Source organism: Mobula birostris, chromosome 12, assembly GCF_030028105.1.
Source record: "Mobula birostris isolate sMobBir1 chromosome 12, sMobBir1.hap1, whole genome shotgun sequence".
Classification (NCBI taxonomy): Eukaryota; Metazoa; Chordata; class Chondrichthyes; order Myliobatiformes; family Myliobatidae; genus Mobula; species Mobula birostris.
In genome coordinates, this window is record NC_092381.1 from 112,849,657 (window position 1) to 112,862,879 (window position 13,223).

General features: G+C 43.4%; 1 protein-coding gene and 1 long non-coding RNA gene across 4 annotated transcripts in view; one reads left to right on the plus strand and one right to left on the minus strand.

Moving 5' to 3' along the window:
• The window catches only part of h3f3c (H3 histone, family 3C), a 24,924-nt gene extending 16,381 nt beyond the window's left edge, over positions 1 to 8,543 (minus strand). The window contains exons 1-2 of the mRNA XM_072274504.1: positions 8,439 to 8,543; positions 6,122 to 6,273 (exon numbers count right to left, since the gene is read on the minus strand). Coding sequence (XP_072130605.1) covers positions 6,122 to 6,249 — 128 coding nt within the window. The 5' untranslated portion in view covers positions 6,250 to 6,273; positions 8,439 to 8,543. The remainder of the gene's footprint in view (positions 1 to 6,121; positions 6,274 to 8,438) is intronic.
• Positions 8,024 to 13,223, plus strand: part of LOC140206200 (uncharacterized) — a 26,167-nt gene continuing 20,967 nt past the window's right edge. For all 3 annotated transcript variants that reach the window (XR_011888090.1, XR_011888091.1, XR_011888092.1), the window contains exon 1: positions 8,024 to 8,383. This is a non-coding gene — a long non-coding RNA (uncharacterized lncRNA). The remainder of the gene's footprint in view (positions 8,384 to 13,223) is intronic.

Consider the following 13,223-nt stretch of genomic DNA (forward strand, 5'->3'; position numbering starts at 1 on the left):
ACAGGATCAATGAAAGACCGCCTAACAAGGGCATTCAACCAGAGTGTAGAAGACAACAAAGACAAAAACAAGAAAGGACAATAATAAATAAAGAAGCAATCAATAATGAGAACAGGAGACGAAGAGTCCTTCAATTCCAGTCCATTGTGCTATGGGAACATTTTAATAATGGGGTGAGTGAAGTTATCCACTCTGGTTCAAGACCTTGATGGTTGAGGGGTAATAATTGTTCCTGAATCTGGTGTGGGTTCTAAGGCTCCTGTCCATCTTTCCTGATGGCAGCAGTAAGAAGAGAGTTGATGGTAGGGATTCCTGATGATGGATGCTGCTTTCCTGCGACAGTGTTTCTTGTGATGCACTCAATGGTTGGGAGTTATGATAGAGGAGAATAGTTGGAGAGAATTGGAGAAGAGATCCAATACAAAACTGAAATGTTGTTTTTCTGGGAGCCAACATTCATCTACTCACTCTTGACTCATGGGTGAAGGTGACCTGATGTGACTTAGAACACAGGTAGCAAAGTTTTGAAAGAGCTCACTTTTTATACCATAGACATAGGAGCAGAATTAGGACATTTGGCTCCACCATTCCATCAGGGCTGATTTATCATCCCTCTCAACCCCACTCTCCTGCCTTTGCCCCATAACCTTTGACGCTCTTACTAATCCTATCCCTTCTCTCTTCTATTTGCACTCTAGCCTCTTACCTCTTTTTGTCACCTGCCTATCACCGCTGCTTGATGCCCCTCCTTCTTCCTTTTCTTTTGTGGATACTGTCCTCTCCTAGCGGATTCCTTTTACCTTTCCCACCCAACTGACTTCACCTACCACCGTCCAGCTATTCTCCTTTCCCTCCCTCCCTCGTCCACCTCTTTATTCTGCCTTCTTCCTTTCCAGCCCTGAAGAAGGGTACCAGCCTGAAACATCCATTCTTTATTGATTTCCACAGATGCTCCGAGACCTGCTGAGTTCCTCTAACATTTTTTGCATGTTGCTAATAGAAAATGCTGGAAAATCTCACCAGCTCAAATAGCTTCTAGAGTAAAAAGTACAGCAAACATTTTGAGTTTGCAACTCTTCATCAGAATATTTATGTTGTTACTTAAACATATTTTGGTTGTTTGTCAGGCTTTGTGTGCAAGTTTTCATTGATTCTATTGTATTTCTTTGATCTACTCTGAATCCTCAAAGAGAGTGGTGGGTGCATGGAATGCACTGCCAACAATGGTGGTGGAGGCAGATACAATAAAGTCTCTTAAGAGACTCTTAGATAGGTACATGGAGCTTAAAAAAATAGAGGGCTATGCGGCTGGGAAAATCCAGGCAGATTCTAGAGTAGGTTACATGGTCGGCACAACATTGTGAGCCAAAGTAATGTGCTGTAAATTTTCTATGTTTCTGATCAAGAATCAATTAACTGCCTGAAATATACCCAGAACATGGCCTCTGCAGCCGTCTATAGCAATGAATTCCACTCTCTGGCTAAAAAAAAAATCCCCCTTACTCTGTTCTAAAAGAATGTCCTTGTATTCTGAGGCCGCGTCCTCTGGTCCTAGACTCACCCCCTATAGGAAACATCCTCTCCACATCCACTCTATCTAAGCCTTTCAATATTTACCAAGTTTCAAAGACACGCCCCCTCACTCCTATAAACTTCAGTAAGTACAGGCCCAGCGCCATCAAAAGCTCCTCACACATTAACCCTTTCATTCCCGGGATCATTCTCATGAACCTCCTCTGGACTCCTTCCAATGCCAGCACTTTCTTTCTTAGATAATTGATAATAGATTTATTCATGGGAAAGTGACAGACTGGCCAGCAATGTATTAGAATCAGAATCAGGATTAATATCATTGGCATATTTGTGAAACATATTGTTTTGCAGCAACAGTACATTGCATATATAAAAAACTATAAATGATAAGAGATACATATTGAGTGAAAAAAGGAAAGGTACGTTGCATCCGGAGTTTCTCCAGTTAGCGGACGCTTCTCAGACGTAGTGGGGAACCACGTACGAGACAAGTTACAGCAGTGGTTTGCCATTGCCTTCTGCCGGGTGACTTTCCAAAGAGATCACCAGCTCGTAACCCAGCACGGATGGAAAGCGTGCAGGGGAGCCGGCTGGATTCGAACTCAGGACCTTTCGTCCGGAAGTGTAACGCTGATGCCACTACGCCACCAGCCAGGTCATATATTGAGTAAGTAGTGCAAAAAGTAGGCAAAAAAGATAAATGGTGAGGTAGTGTTCATGGGTTAATTGTCCATTCAGTGAAGGGGAAAAAGCTGTTCCTAAAACACTGAGTGTGAATCTTCAGGCTCCTGTGACAGTAGCAATGAGAAGAGGGCATGTCTTGGGTGGTGGAGGTCCCTAATGATGGACCTTCCTTTTTGAGGCAATGCCTTTTGAAGATGTCCTTGACGGTGAGGAGGCAGTGCACACTATGAAGCTGGCTGAGCTTTCAAGCCTCTGCAGCTTTTCCTGACCCTGTGCATTAGAATAGCTAGGTGGGGATCTAACAGACACGGAGGGTTTTACAACAGCTCAGGTTAGCCAGGACTCCTATTGCTAATCATAAGGCAACTGTAGGAAGTCAGCCTTTAGCAGTTTAGACATGAGCTGTGACCTGTTGGTCAATTAGCCACTAACACTCATCAAAATCAAAAGATCACCAGTGTCCTGGTACCATAATCCAACAATGGTTCAATTTAATGACAGGGAAAGTATATAGTATACGACTTGAAATCCTTACTCTTCATAGAGATCCACAGAGGAAAAAACCCAAAGAATGAATGACAAAAAACTATAGAACCCCAAAGCCCTCCTCCCCTGCCATGCATAAGCAGCAGCGAAGCATCAACTTCCCCTCCCCCATCTGTTCCAGCAAAAAACATCAGTCCTCACCCCACCATGCAAGCAATAGCAAAGCCCCCAAAGAGACCATGATCTATAGTCCATCAAAAACTACTGTCCATTCCAACACCTTGACATCTGAACAGGCTGTCTCTCACTAATGAGGGAGAAAGAGAACAGAAAACAATAAACTAAAAGGAATCCTGAAAGATTTTCCAACGACGACATCATATTAGTTTTTTAAAAAATGGTGGCAGAATTCCCACAGGGAATTTTAAAGTCAGGTTCCAATTTCTGTTTGAGTCAAAGGCGAGTAAATCAAATCACTGGACCAGTGAATCAGTATTACTGATAGAGCATTTTTGCTGAAATGATTCATACTCGGATACACAGTGCTGGCCCTATCGTCTCTAGCATAGTGTAGTTCTAGTAGTAACTCTGGACACTCTGACCTCTCCAAGTCTGACAATATTTACTGGCTTGGTGACAAAGTGACACTGTGCCTTCCCACCAAGTTTCAATGCCTGAATGGAACTCACAATAGGTCACAAATCACCCAATGCAGAGAAGAGATTAAGATTAGCTTTATAGAAACATAGAAACATAGAAAATAGGTGCAGGAGTAGGTCATTCGGCCCTTCGAGCCTGCACTGCCATTTATTATGATCATGGCTGATCATCCAACTCAGAACCCTGCCCCAGCCTTCCCTCCATACCCCCTGACCCCCGTAGCCACAAGGGCCATATCTAACTCCCTCTTAAATATAGCCAATGAACTGGCCTCAACTGTTTCCTGTGGCAGAGAATTCCACAGATTCACCACTCTCTGTGTGAAGAAGTTTTTCCTAATCTCGGTCCTAAAAGGCTTCCCCTTTATCCTCAAACTGTAGCCCCTCGTTCTGGACTTCCCCAACATCGGGAACAATCTTCCTGCATCTAGCCTGTCCAATCCCTTTAGGATTTTATACGTTTCAATCAGAACCCCCCTCAATCTTCTAAATTCCAACGAGTACAAGCCCAGTTCATCCAGTCTTTCTTCATATGAAAGTCCTGCCATCCCAGGAATCAATCTGGCGAACCTTCTTTGTACTCCCTCTATAGCAAGGATGTCTTTCCTCAGATTAGGGGACCAAAACTGCACACAATACTCCAGGTGTGGTCTCACCAAGGCCTTGTACAACTGCAGTAGTACCTCCCTGCTCCTGTACTCAAATCCTCTTGCTATAAATGCCAGCATACCATTCGCCTTTTTCACCACCTGCTGTACCTGCATGCCCACTTTCAATGACTGGTGTATAATGACACCCAGGTCTCCTTGCACCTCCCCTTTTCCTAATCAGCCACCATTCAGATAATAATCTGTTTTCCTATTTTTGCCACCAAAGTGGATAACTTCACATTTATCCACATTAAATTGCATCTGCCATGAATTTGCCCACTCACCCAACCTATCCAAGTCACCCTGCATCCTCTTAGCATCCTCCTCACAGCTAACACTGCCACCCAGCTTCGTGTCATCCGCAAACTTGGAGATGCTGCATTTAATTCCCTCATCCAAGTCATTAATATATATTGTAAACAACTGGGGTCCCAGCACTGAGCCTTGCGGTACCCCACTAGTCACTGCCTGCCATTCTGAAAAGGTCCCGTTTATTCCCACTCTTTGCTTCCTGTCTGCTAACCAATTCTCTATCCACATCAATACCTTACCCCCAATACCGTGTGCTTTAAGTTTGCACACCAATCTCCTGTGTGGGACCTTGTCAAAAGCCTTTTGAAAATCCAAATATACCACATCCACTGGTTCTCCCCTATCCACTCTACTAGTTACATCCTCAAAAAATTCTATGAGATTCGTCAGACATGATTTTCCTTTCACAAATCTATGCTGACTTTGTCCGATGATTTCACCGCTTTCCAAATGTGTTGTTATCATATCCTTGATAACTGACTCCAGCAGTTTCCCCACCACCGATGTTAGGCTAACTGGTACTCTTACATGTACATCAAAACATACAATGAAATGTGTCATCTGCATCAATGACCAACACAGATTCAAGGATGTGCTGGATGCAGCCCACCAAGTGTCACCAACATAGCACACCCACAACTTACAAACCCTGACCATACATATTTGTACTGTGGGTGGAAACTTGAACACCAAGAGGAGAACTATGCAGTCACGGGGAGAACATACAAACTCCTTACATATAAATTCCTTACATTGACCCCTGCTGATGAAATGGTATGCTAACCACTACATTATTGTGCCTCCCTACCCTCCACTTGCTGCACTAAAGAATGTTGACGATTTGTGGATCTAGCATTCAGAAGCAGACACAACACTGAACACATAAACATCTAAAAAAAAGGAAGGTGATAATCTGACAATCCATGCATCTAAGTTTAAAGTTATAGTTAGTGCCCTAATGTTACTCCCTTAACATTACAAGACCAAAGAGGCGATTATGGACTTCAGAAAGGGTAAGATGAGGGAACACACACCAGTCCTTATAGATGGATCAGACGTGGAAAGAGTGAGCAATTTCAAGTTCCTGGGTGTCAATATCTCTGAGGACCTAACCTGGTCCCAACATATTGATGCAGCTACAAAGAAGGCAAGTTGGTGGCTATATTTCATTAGGAGTTTGAGGAGATTTGGTTTGTCACCTAAAACACATGAAAATTTCTGAAGATGTACAATGGAGGCCATTCTCGCTGGCGGCATCACCGTCTGGAATGGGGGAAGGGTGGCGGTGGGCTGCTGCATTGGATTGTAGTAAGCTGCAGAGTTGTAAACTCAGTCAGCTCCATTATGGGTACTAGCCTCCCTGGCATCCAGGACATCTTCAAGTAGCGATGCTGCAGAAAGGCAGCATCCATCATTAATGGCCCCCTTCACCCTCTTCTCATTGCTACCATCAGGGAGGAGGTACAGGAGGCTGAAGACACATACTCAGCGATTCAGGAACAGCTTCTTCCCCTCTGCCATCTGATTTCTGAATGGACACTGAACCCTTGGACACTACCTCACTACTTTTTTTATTTAACACATATCTACTATAATTCTGTTTTTTTTATAGTTGTCATGTATTGCACTGTACTGCTGCAACAAAGTAAACACATTTCACAACACATGCCAGTGATATTAAACGTGATTCTGATATCCGTATGAAGGTCTGAGAGAGGTGGCTGATCTTTACCACGTCCATATTCATAATCTAATCGTTGTATTTGCATAAGATCCGGAAAGAATGCAAGGACCTGCCTGTAACGATGTGGTTTCTTGACTCCACCAGTGGAAGGCGCGCTCTTGCGGGCGGCTTTGGTCGCAAGCTGCTTCCGGGGGGCCTTGCCTCCAGTGGATTTGCGAGCTGTCTGCTTTGTACGAGCCATTTCGAAGAGCTTTCACACAAGTTGCTGTGACGGAGGAAAGCAAATGGGCAACTTGATTAGGACGATCAAAACTCCCGGGCAGGTTGAGAAAGTATCAACGTTGTCGGAAGAAACTGCGACATGAAAGTGGAACTAACTCGAGATTTATAAATCTGGGTTAAGGGTGGCTCATCGGTTAAAACAAAACTTTAAATGGAAAATTGCGAAACTTGTATCGTGTCAGATTCAACAATTGAAGGATCAACCAGTAGACGGCGCCCTGGGTCACTGGAATGAAAACCACCCCTTTGACTCGCTGGCAATGGTTAATTTGTTCAGTATTTGTGATGTTGAGCAAAGAGTTTGCCCTTTTTAGTAAACACTGGTTTAGTTTGTCTTTTCGGTGTCTAATAGACACACACAAAAAAAACCTTTGCGACATTCCGGGTGTGATATGAAGAAAAATATGACAGAACTATTTCCTAAAATTGATATCCTCTCTTGCATTGCTTACAGTGTATAATGTACAATGCTTACAATATACACTTGTAAAACTAATGGGAATTAAGGCAAAATCAGTCAATTAATCAAGTGGAGCGTTGAAACAACCTTCCGGTTCAGGAAAAGACTGTAAAGGTTTCAAAATGGGGAGTCCCAACAAATGAAGGTTTTACTACTATCAGACTGATCCAAACGCGGTAGAAACATCTAATGACGTATACTGATGAACCCGCGTTTTAATAACATACAACAGGGTTTAAATGCACAACAATGTTAATTATATTTAAATTTATATTTGCAGCCCAGTTTTGGAAACCTACTGAATTTCACTGACTTGCATCAGGCATAAAAAGTCTCATCAGAGGTAAATGGTTTGAGGACACGTTCTCTGACCGTAGTTTACAAACAACTTGCCAAACTGGTAAGAAAGGGCATGCAAACTTGGCACATGTCACTCCAACACGTTTGCTGGAAAAGATTGATTTGTTTCAGGACTTTCGGGTGCAAAAATCATTCATTCGGCTCTTAGAGGACTAATTCCACAGTTTCAATCACGTAAACAACAGGAATTCTGCAGATGCTGGAAATTCAAGCAACACACATCAAAGTTGCTGGTGAAAGCCCCCTCCCTCTCCAACCTTCAAATCTCTTACTCACTCTTCCTTCAGTTAGTCCTGAGGAAGGGTCTCGACCTGAAACGTCGACTGCACCTCTTCCTAGAGATGCTGCCTGGCCTGCTGCGTTCACCAGCAACTTTGATGTGTGTTGTTTCAACCACATCATGTTCTTCCAATCGCACTGAATGATCGTATATATTTCCATAATGATATCAAAATGCATAATCAAAATAACATGACCTAATGAAATAACAAGCTAATAATAACATTGTATTACTTATTTATTGTTGCTAATTCAAATAGGGAGCAGGAATTACTCATGACAGCTAAATCCAATTTGTAGTTCTTTGAAGCGCTTCCCAAATTTCGCAGACCAAACGCAAACTACAACTCCCAGAAAACACAGCAGTATCGGCGCCTGCGCGTAATGACCGTCCCGCAAAATAGCACTACAACTCCCATGGTACACGGCGACATCGCGCGTGCGCACGCTTTCCCATTAATTGACGGCGCTGCTTTTCCAATCGGACCGAGCAGTGCTAACGGACAGATTATTCCGTCCAACCGGCGCAGGGACAGCGAAGGCGCAGGAGCCAATGGGAGAAGAAAGAGGGCGGGGAATAGTCGCAAGTTGGGGGTGGGGCACGGTTTGTTTTCCTTCTCAAGTTCGGTTGGCCGGCGCGCAGGCGAGGACGAGAAACATGAAGGCGCCGCGAAAGCGAAGCCATGTCAAGGGGGAAGAAACGGCGAATAAAAACCACAGAGCCCTTAAATAACTATCCGTTCACCTCAGAAACAGCACAAGAGGCGCTTTAAAGTTACTGAAGATGTATCCCGCGCCAATTCAGGCTATTTTCCTACCAGTTTAGCTTATTTATTCACACCCCCCATCTTCCAGTCACCGAAGGCCTCTTGTTTTTATTCGAACGAGGCGATTTTTCCCTCCTCTCTCTCGCATCTTCTGGAATTTTCTCGACAGTTCCCCCCTCCGGGGCAGAGTCAGAGTCCTAAAAAGCGGCAGAGGTGGGGCGCGAGAGGTAAGCGGAGGGTCCAGGCGCGAAGCGGGCAGACCGGGGCCGAGGAAAAGCTTACCTTTGTCGGAGGGAGAGCCCGAAGACGAGCGAGTGGGGTCCGACACAGACAAAAGGGCCGTCGGTCTGTGGGACTGACAAAATGGCGGCGGCGGGGCGACAATCCCAGCGTGCACCGCGCGCGCCCAGGGCATCAATGGAGCCAAGAGCTCCAAACTTGGCCAACTTGACCACACTACCCCCGTCTCCACTGACATTCCCTGCCTTTTTCCATCTTCTTCACGTTTTATTTATCTTTTCACTCTTCAAACACCTCCAGTTTCTCCTCCACTAAAGTTGGGCCATTTTAACCCTCCAGCTCCTCAAGCACCTCCAGCTTATCCTTACACCAATTCTACCAAATTGTTTCTTTTTAACCCTCCACTCCTCAAACACCTCCAGTTTCTCCTCTTTACACCAATCCTACCAAAGTTGGGTCATTTTACCTTTACCCACCCTGTTCATTTCCTAAATTAGTTGATTTTCTGGATGTAAGTTGGTAGGCTTTTAACTATATTGAGCTACTTTTTGAGTCTTAAACTATAAAATTATAGGAGCAGAATTAGGCCATTTCATCGTGATACTTCTTTTTTCTCAGCCTCAATCTCCTACCTTTGCCCCATATCCTTTCATGCTCTGAACAATCAAGGATGTATCAACCTCTGCCTCAAATATACTCAATGACTTGACCTCCAGAGCAACCTGTGGCAACAAATTCCACAGATTCACTACTCTTTGGCTAAAGAAATTCCACTGTATCTCTGTTTTAAATGGATGTCCCTCTATTCTGAGGCTGCCTCCTCTGGTCTTGGATTCTCCCACCATAGGACACATCCTTTCCACATCCACTCTGTCCAAGCCTTCCAACATTCAATAGGTTTCAATGAGGTCGGTCCCCCCCCCCCCCCAATTCTTCTGAATTCCTGTGAGTACAGGCCCAAAGCCATCAAACGCTCCACAGCCTTTCAATCCTGGAATCATTTTTGTGAAGCTCCTTGAAACCTTTCCGGTTTCAGAATGTCCTTTCTAAGATAAGAGGCCCAAAACTGCTCTCAATACTCTAATCCTGGTAATGCTGATTTCTCCTGAATGCAAGTTAAGTTTTAAAAATATTGAGGTTAATTCAAATATTTGTTGTCTTAATAGACCTGGTAATGCTGATTTCCCTTTCTGAATGCATGTTGATAAGTTTTACCTATATTGACCTACTTTTAAATTTTTTAATTATCTTCCAGTAAAGTTGATTTTGCTTCTAAATCACTTTACCAATATTAAGCTACTTCCAATTTTTTGAGTCCCTATTAATATATTAATCACCTAGAAAAACTGTTTCCTTGCACTGACTTTGCCAGCTTTACCAACATAATATCCAATTAGGTTTCCATCCTCATTATTTTGTACTCATCACCTAATTAAATAGTTTATCTTTGTGGCCGTCTCTTGGGAAATTTTACCTATACTGATTCTTTGAAGTTCTATCCTTGTTTTTGTTAGTGAACTTCTAAATCAACCTTTTCTTTAACCACAACTTAGTCAATTTCACATTTGATGATAAAGCCTCCTTTGGTCAGGTTGACCGTGGGTGTCGTGTACCAGCTGTCTAGATTCGCAAGCCAAGGCAGTACATTATGGAGAGCAGACCCGTGTAGAAAGCACCTCCTCTCGTCACAGCTGATGAACCTAAACAAACAGCAGAGACCAATACAGTTTGGCACCAGCGGCATTGCAGGAGCTGCCAGTCAGCATAGAACTCAATGTAGGACACCAACTCTGGATTTTTCTCTCACTGATTTACTCCCAAAACCTTTCCCATGACGGGGTATAGCCACAAGGCAGCAGAACTTTGAGGTCAGAGTTTTCCTGTTCCTAGATGAGCTGCCAACTACAGCTGACGAGCCCCGTCTGCCGGAACTAACCTGCATTTGCCCCCTTCTCCTGTCAGTAGAAACTGTTCTGCCAGGTTTAGTAGCTAAGCCACACGTGAAGGCCAGGAGCTAGACTTTGTTGTTGGAGGCTGAGACACATTCCATTGGGAGCACTTAGTAGGTAGTGGGAGCCACCCATGGCTAGGGAAGCTCATTGACTCAACTTGCCTTTTGGCTTATTTATTTCTTTAAACTCCAACTGACCACTGCACCCCACAGTTTATTTTTGGTCCTTTGTTTTCACCTTTAGACTAAAACTTTCCACAGGCAAGGTTGACCCATTGATTTTTCCCACCACACTTCTCTTCCCCCGTCACAATTTTTGATGTTAAACTTGTAAGTCATAAACTCATCTATAACGGGAGCTTTCTCTGTACGGTGGTTGTCCCTTGTGTCTGATGATGACAGGAGACCTGTGCAGGAGAGTTTTTAAAGTGGAAAAGCCATTCACTATACTTGACTGTTATGACATGAACTACAAACCCCATTTCCAGAAAAGTTGGGATATTTTCCAAAATGCAATAAAAACAAAAATCTGTGATATGTTAATTCACGTGAACCTTTATTTAACTGACAGAAGTACAAAGAAAAGATTTTCAATAGTTTTACTGACCAACTTAATTGTATTTTGTAAATATACACAAATTTAGAATTTGGTGGCTGCAACACACAACAAAAGTTGGGACAGAGTTAAAATAAGATTGAAAAGTGCACAGAAAAGTCATGCTAATGTGATAATTATAGCCACCTGGGCTCAGGAGTACTTCGGAAAACCATTGTCACTCAACACAGTCCGTCGCTGCATCCAAAAATGCAACTTGAAATTATATTACGCAAGGAGGAAGCCATACATCAACTGTATGCAGAAACGCCGGCGAGTTCTCTGGGCCCGAGCTCATCTCAGATGGACCGAAAGACTGTGGAACCGTGTGCTGTGGTCAGATGAGTCCACATTTCAGCTAGTTTACGGAAAAAACGGGCGTCGAGTTCTCCGTGCCAAAGATGAAACCGACCATCCAGATTGTTATCAGCGAAAGGTGTAAAAGCCAGCATCTGTGATGGTATGCATCAGTGCCCATGGCATGGGTGAGTTGCATGTATGTGAAAGTACCATTGACTCTGAGGCGTATATATTAGGATTTTAGACAGACATATGTTGCCATCAAGGCGACGACTCTTCCCGGGACGTCCATGCTTATTTCAGCAGAACAATGCCAGACCACATTCTGCACGGGCTACAACAGCGTGGCTTTGTTGACACAGAGTGCGTGTGCTTGACTGGCCTGCTGCCAGTCCAGATCTATCTCCTATTGAAAATGTATGGCGCATCATGAAGAGGAGAATCAGACAATGGAGACCACGGACTGTTGAGCAGCTGAAGTCTTATATATCAAGCAAGAGTGGACAAAATTTCCAATTGTAAATCTACTACAATTATATCCTCAGTTCAAAAACGATTAAAAAGTGTTATTAAAAGGACAGGTGATGTAACACAATGGTAAACATGCCTCTGTCCCAACTTTTGAGTGTGTTGCAGCCATCAAATTCTAAATTTGTGTATGTTTACAAAATACAATTAAGTTGGTCAGTAAAACTATCGAAAATCTTTTCTTTGTACTTTTGTCAGTTAAATAAAGGTTCACGTGAATTAACATCACAGATTTTTGTTTTTATTGCATTTTGGAAAATATCCCAACTTTTCTGAAAATGGGGTTTGTAGCAGTTGCATCACTGGCTGGAGGCTACAGTTGCAGCATTGCATGATTTAATGCATAATTCCCATTAAATATGGGCAAAAGTGTTATGGAGAGATTTGGGAGCAAGTATAATCTTTTAAAAATTCAAATCCTTGATCCTTCTCCCTGTCCTGTGAGTTGACTGCCATATTGATTATGGGGAGCAAGGACATGGCAGACCAATTGAATAATTACTTTGGTTCTGTCTTCACTAAGGAGGACATAAATAATCTTCCAGAAATAGTAGGGGACAGAGGGTCCAGTGATATGGAGGAACTGAGGGAAATACATGTTAGTAGGGAAGTGGTGTTAGGTAAATTGAAGGGATTGAAGGCAGATAAATCCCCAGGGCCAGATGGTCTGCATCCTAGAGTGCTTAAGGAAGTAGCCCAAGAAATAGTGGATGCATTAGTGATAATTTTTCAAAACTCGTTAGATTCTGGACTAGTTCCTGAGGATTGGAGGGTGGCTAATGTAACTCCACTTTTTAAAAAAGGAGGGAGCGAGAAACCGGGGAATTATAGACCGGTTAGCCTAACGTCGGTGGTGGGGAAACTGCTGGAGTCAGTTATCAAGGATGTGATAACAGCACATTTGGAAAGCGGTGAAATGATCGGACAAAGTCAGCATGGATTTGTGAAAGGAAAATCATGTCTGACGAATCTCATAGAATTTTTTGAGGATGTAACTAGTAGAGTGGATAGGGGAGAACCAGTGGATGTGGTATATTTGGATTTTCAGAAGGCTTTTGACAAGGTCCCACACAGGAAATTAGTGTGCAAACTTAAAGCACACGGTATTGGGGGTAAGGTATTGGTGTGGGTGGAGAGTTGGTTAGCAGACAGGAAGCAAAGAGTAGGAATAAATGGGACCTTTTCAGAATGGCAGGTGGTGACTAGTGGGGTACCGCAAGGCTCAGTGCTGGGACCCCAGTTGTTTACAATATATTAATGACTTGGATGAGGGAATTAAATGCAGCATCACCAAGTTTGCGGATGACACGAAGCTGGGTGGCAGTGTTAGCTGTGAGGAGGATGCTAAGAGGATGCAGAGTGACTTGGATAGGTTGGGTGAGTGGGCAAATTCATGGCAAATGCAATTTAATGTGGATAAATGTGAAGTTATCCACTTTGGTGGCAAAAATAG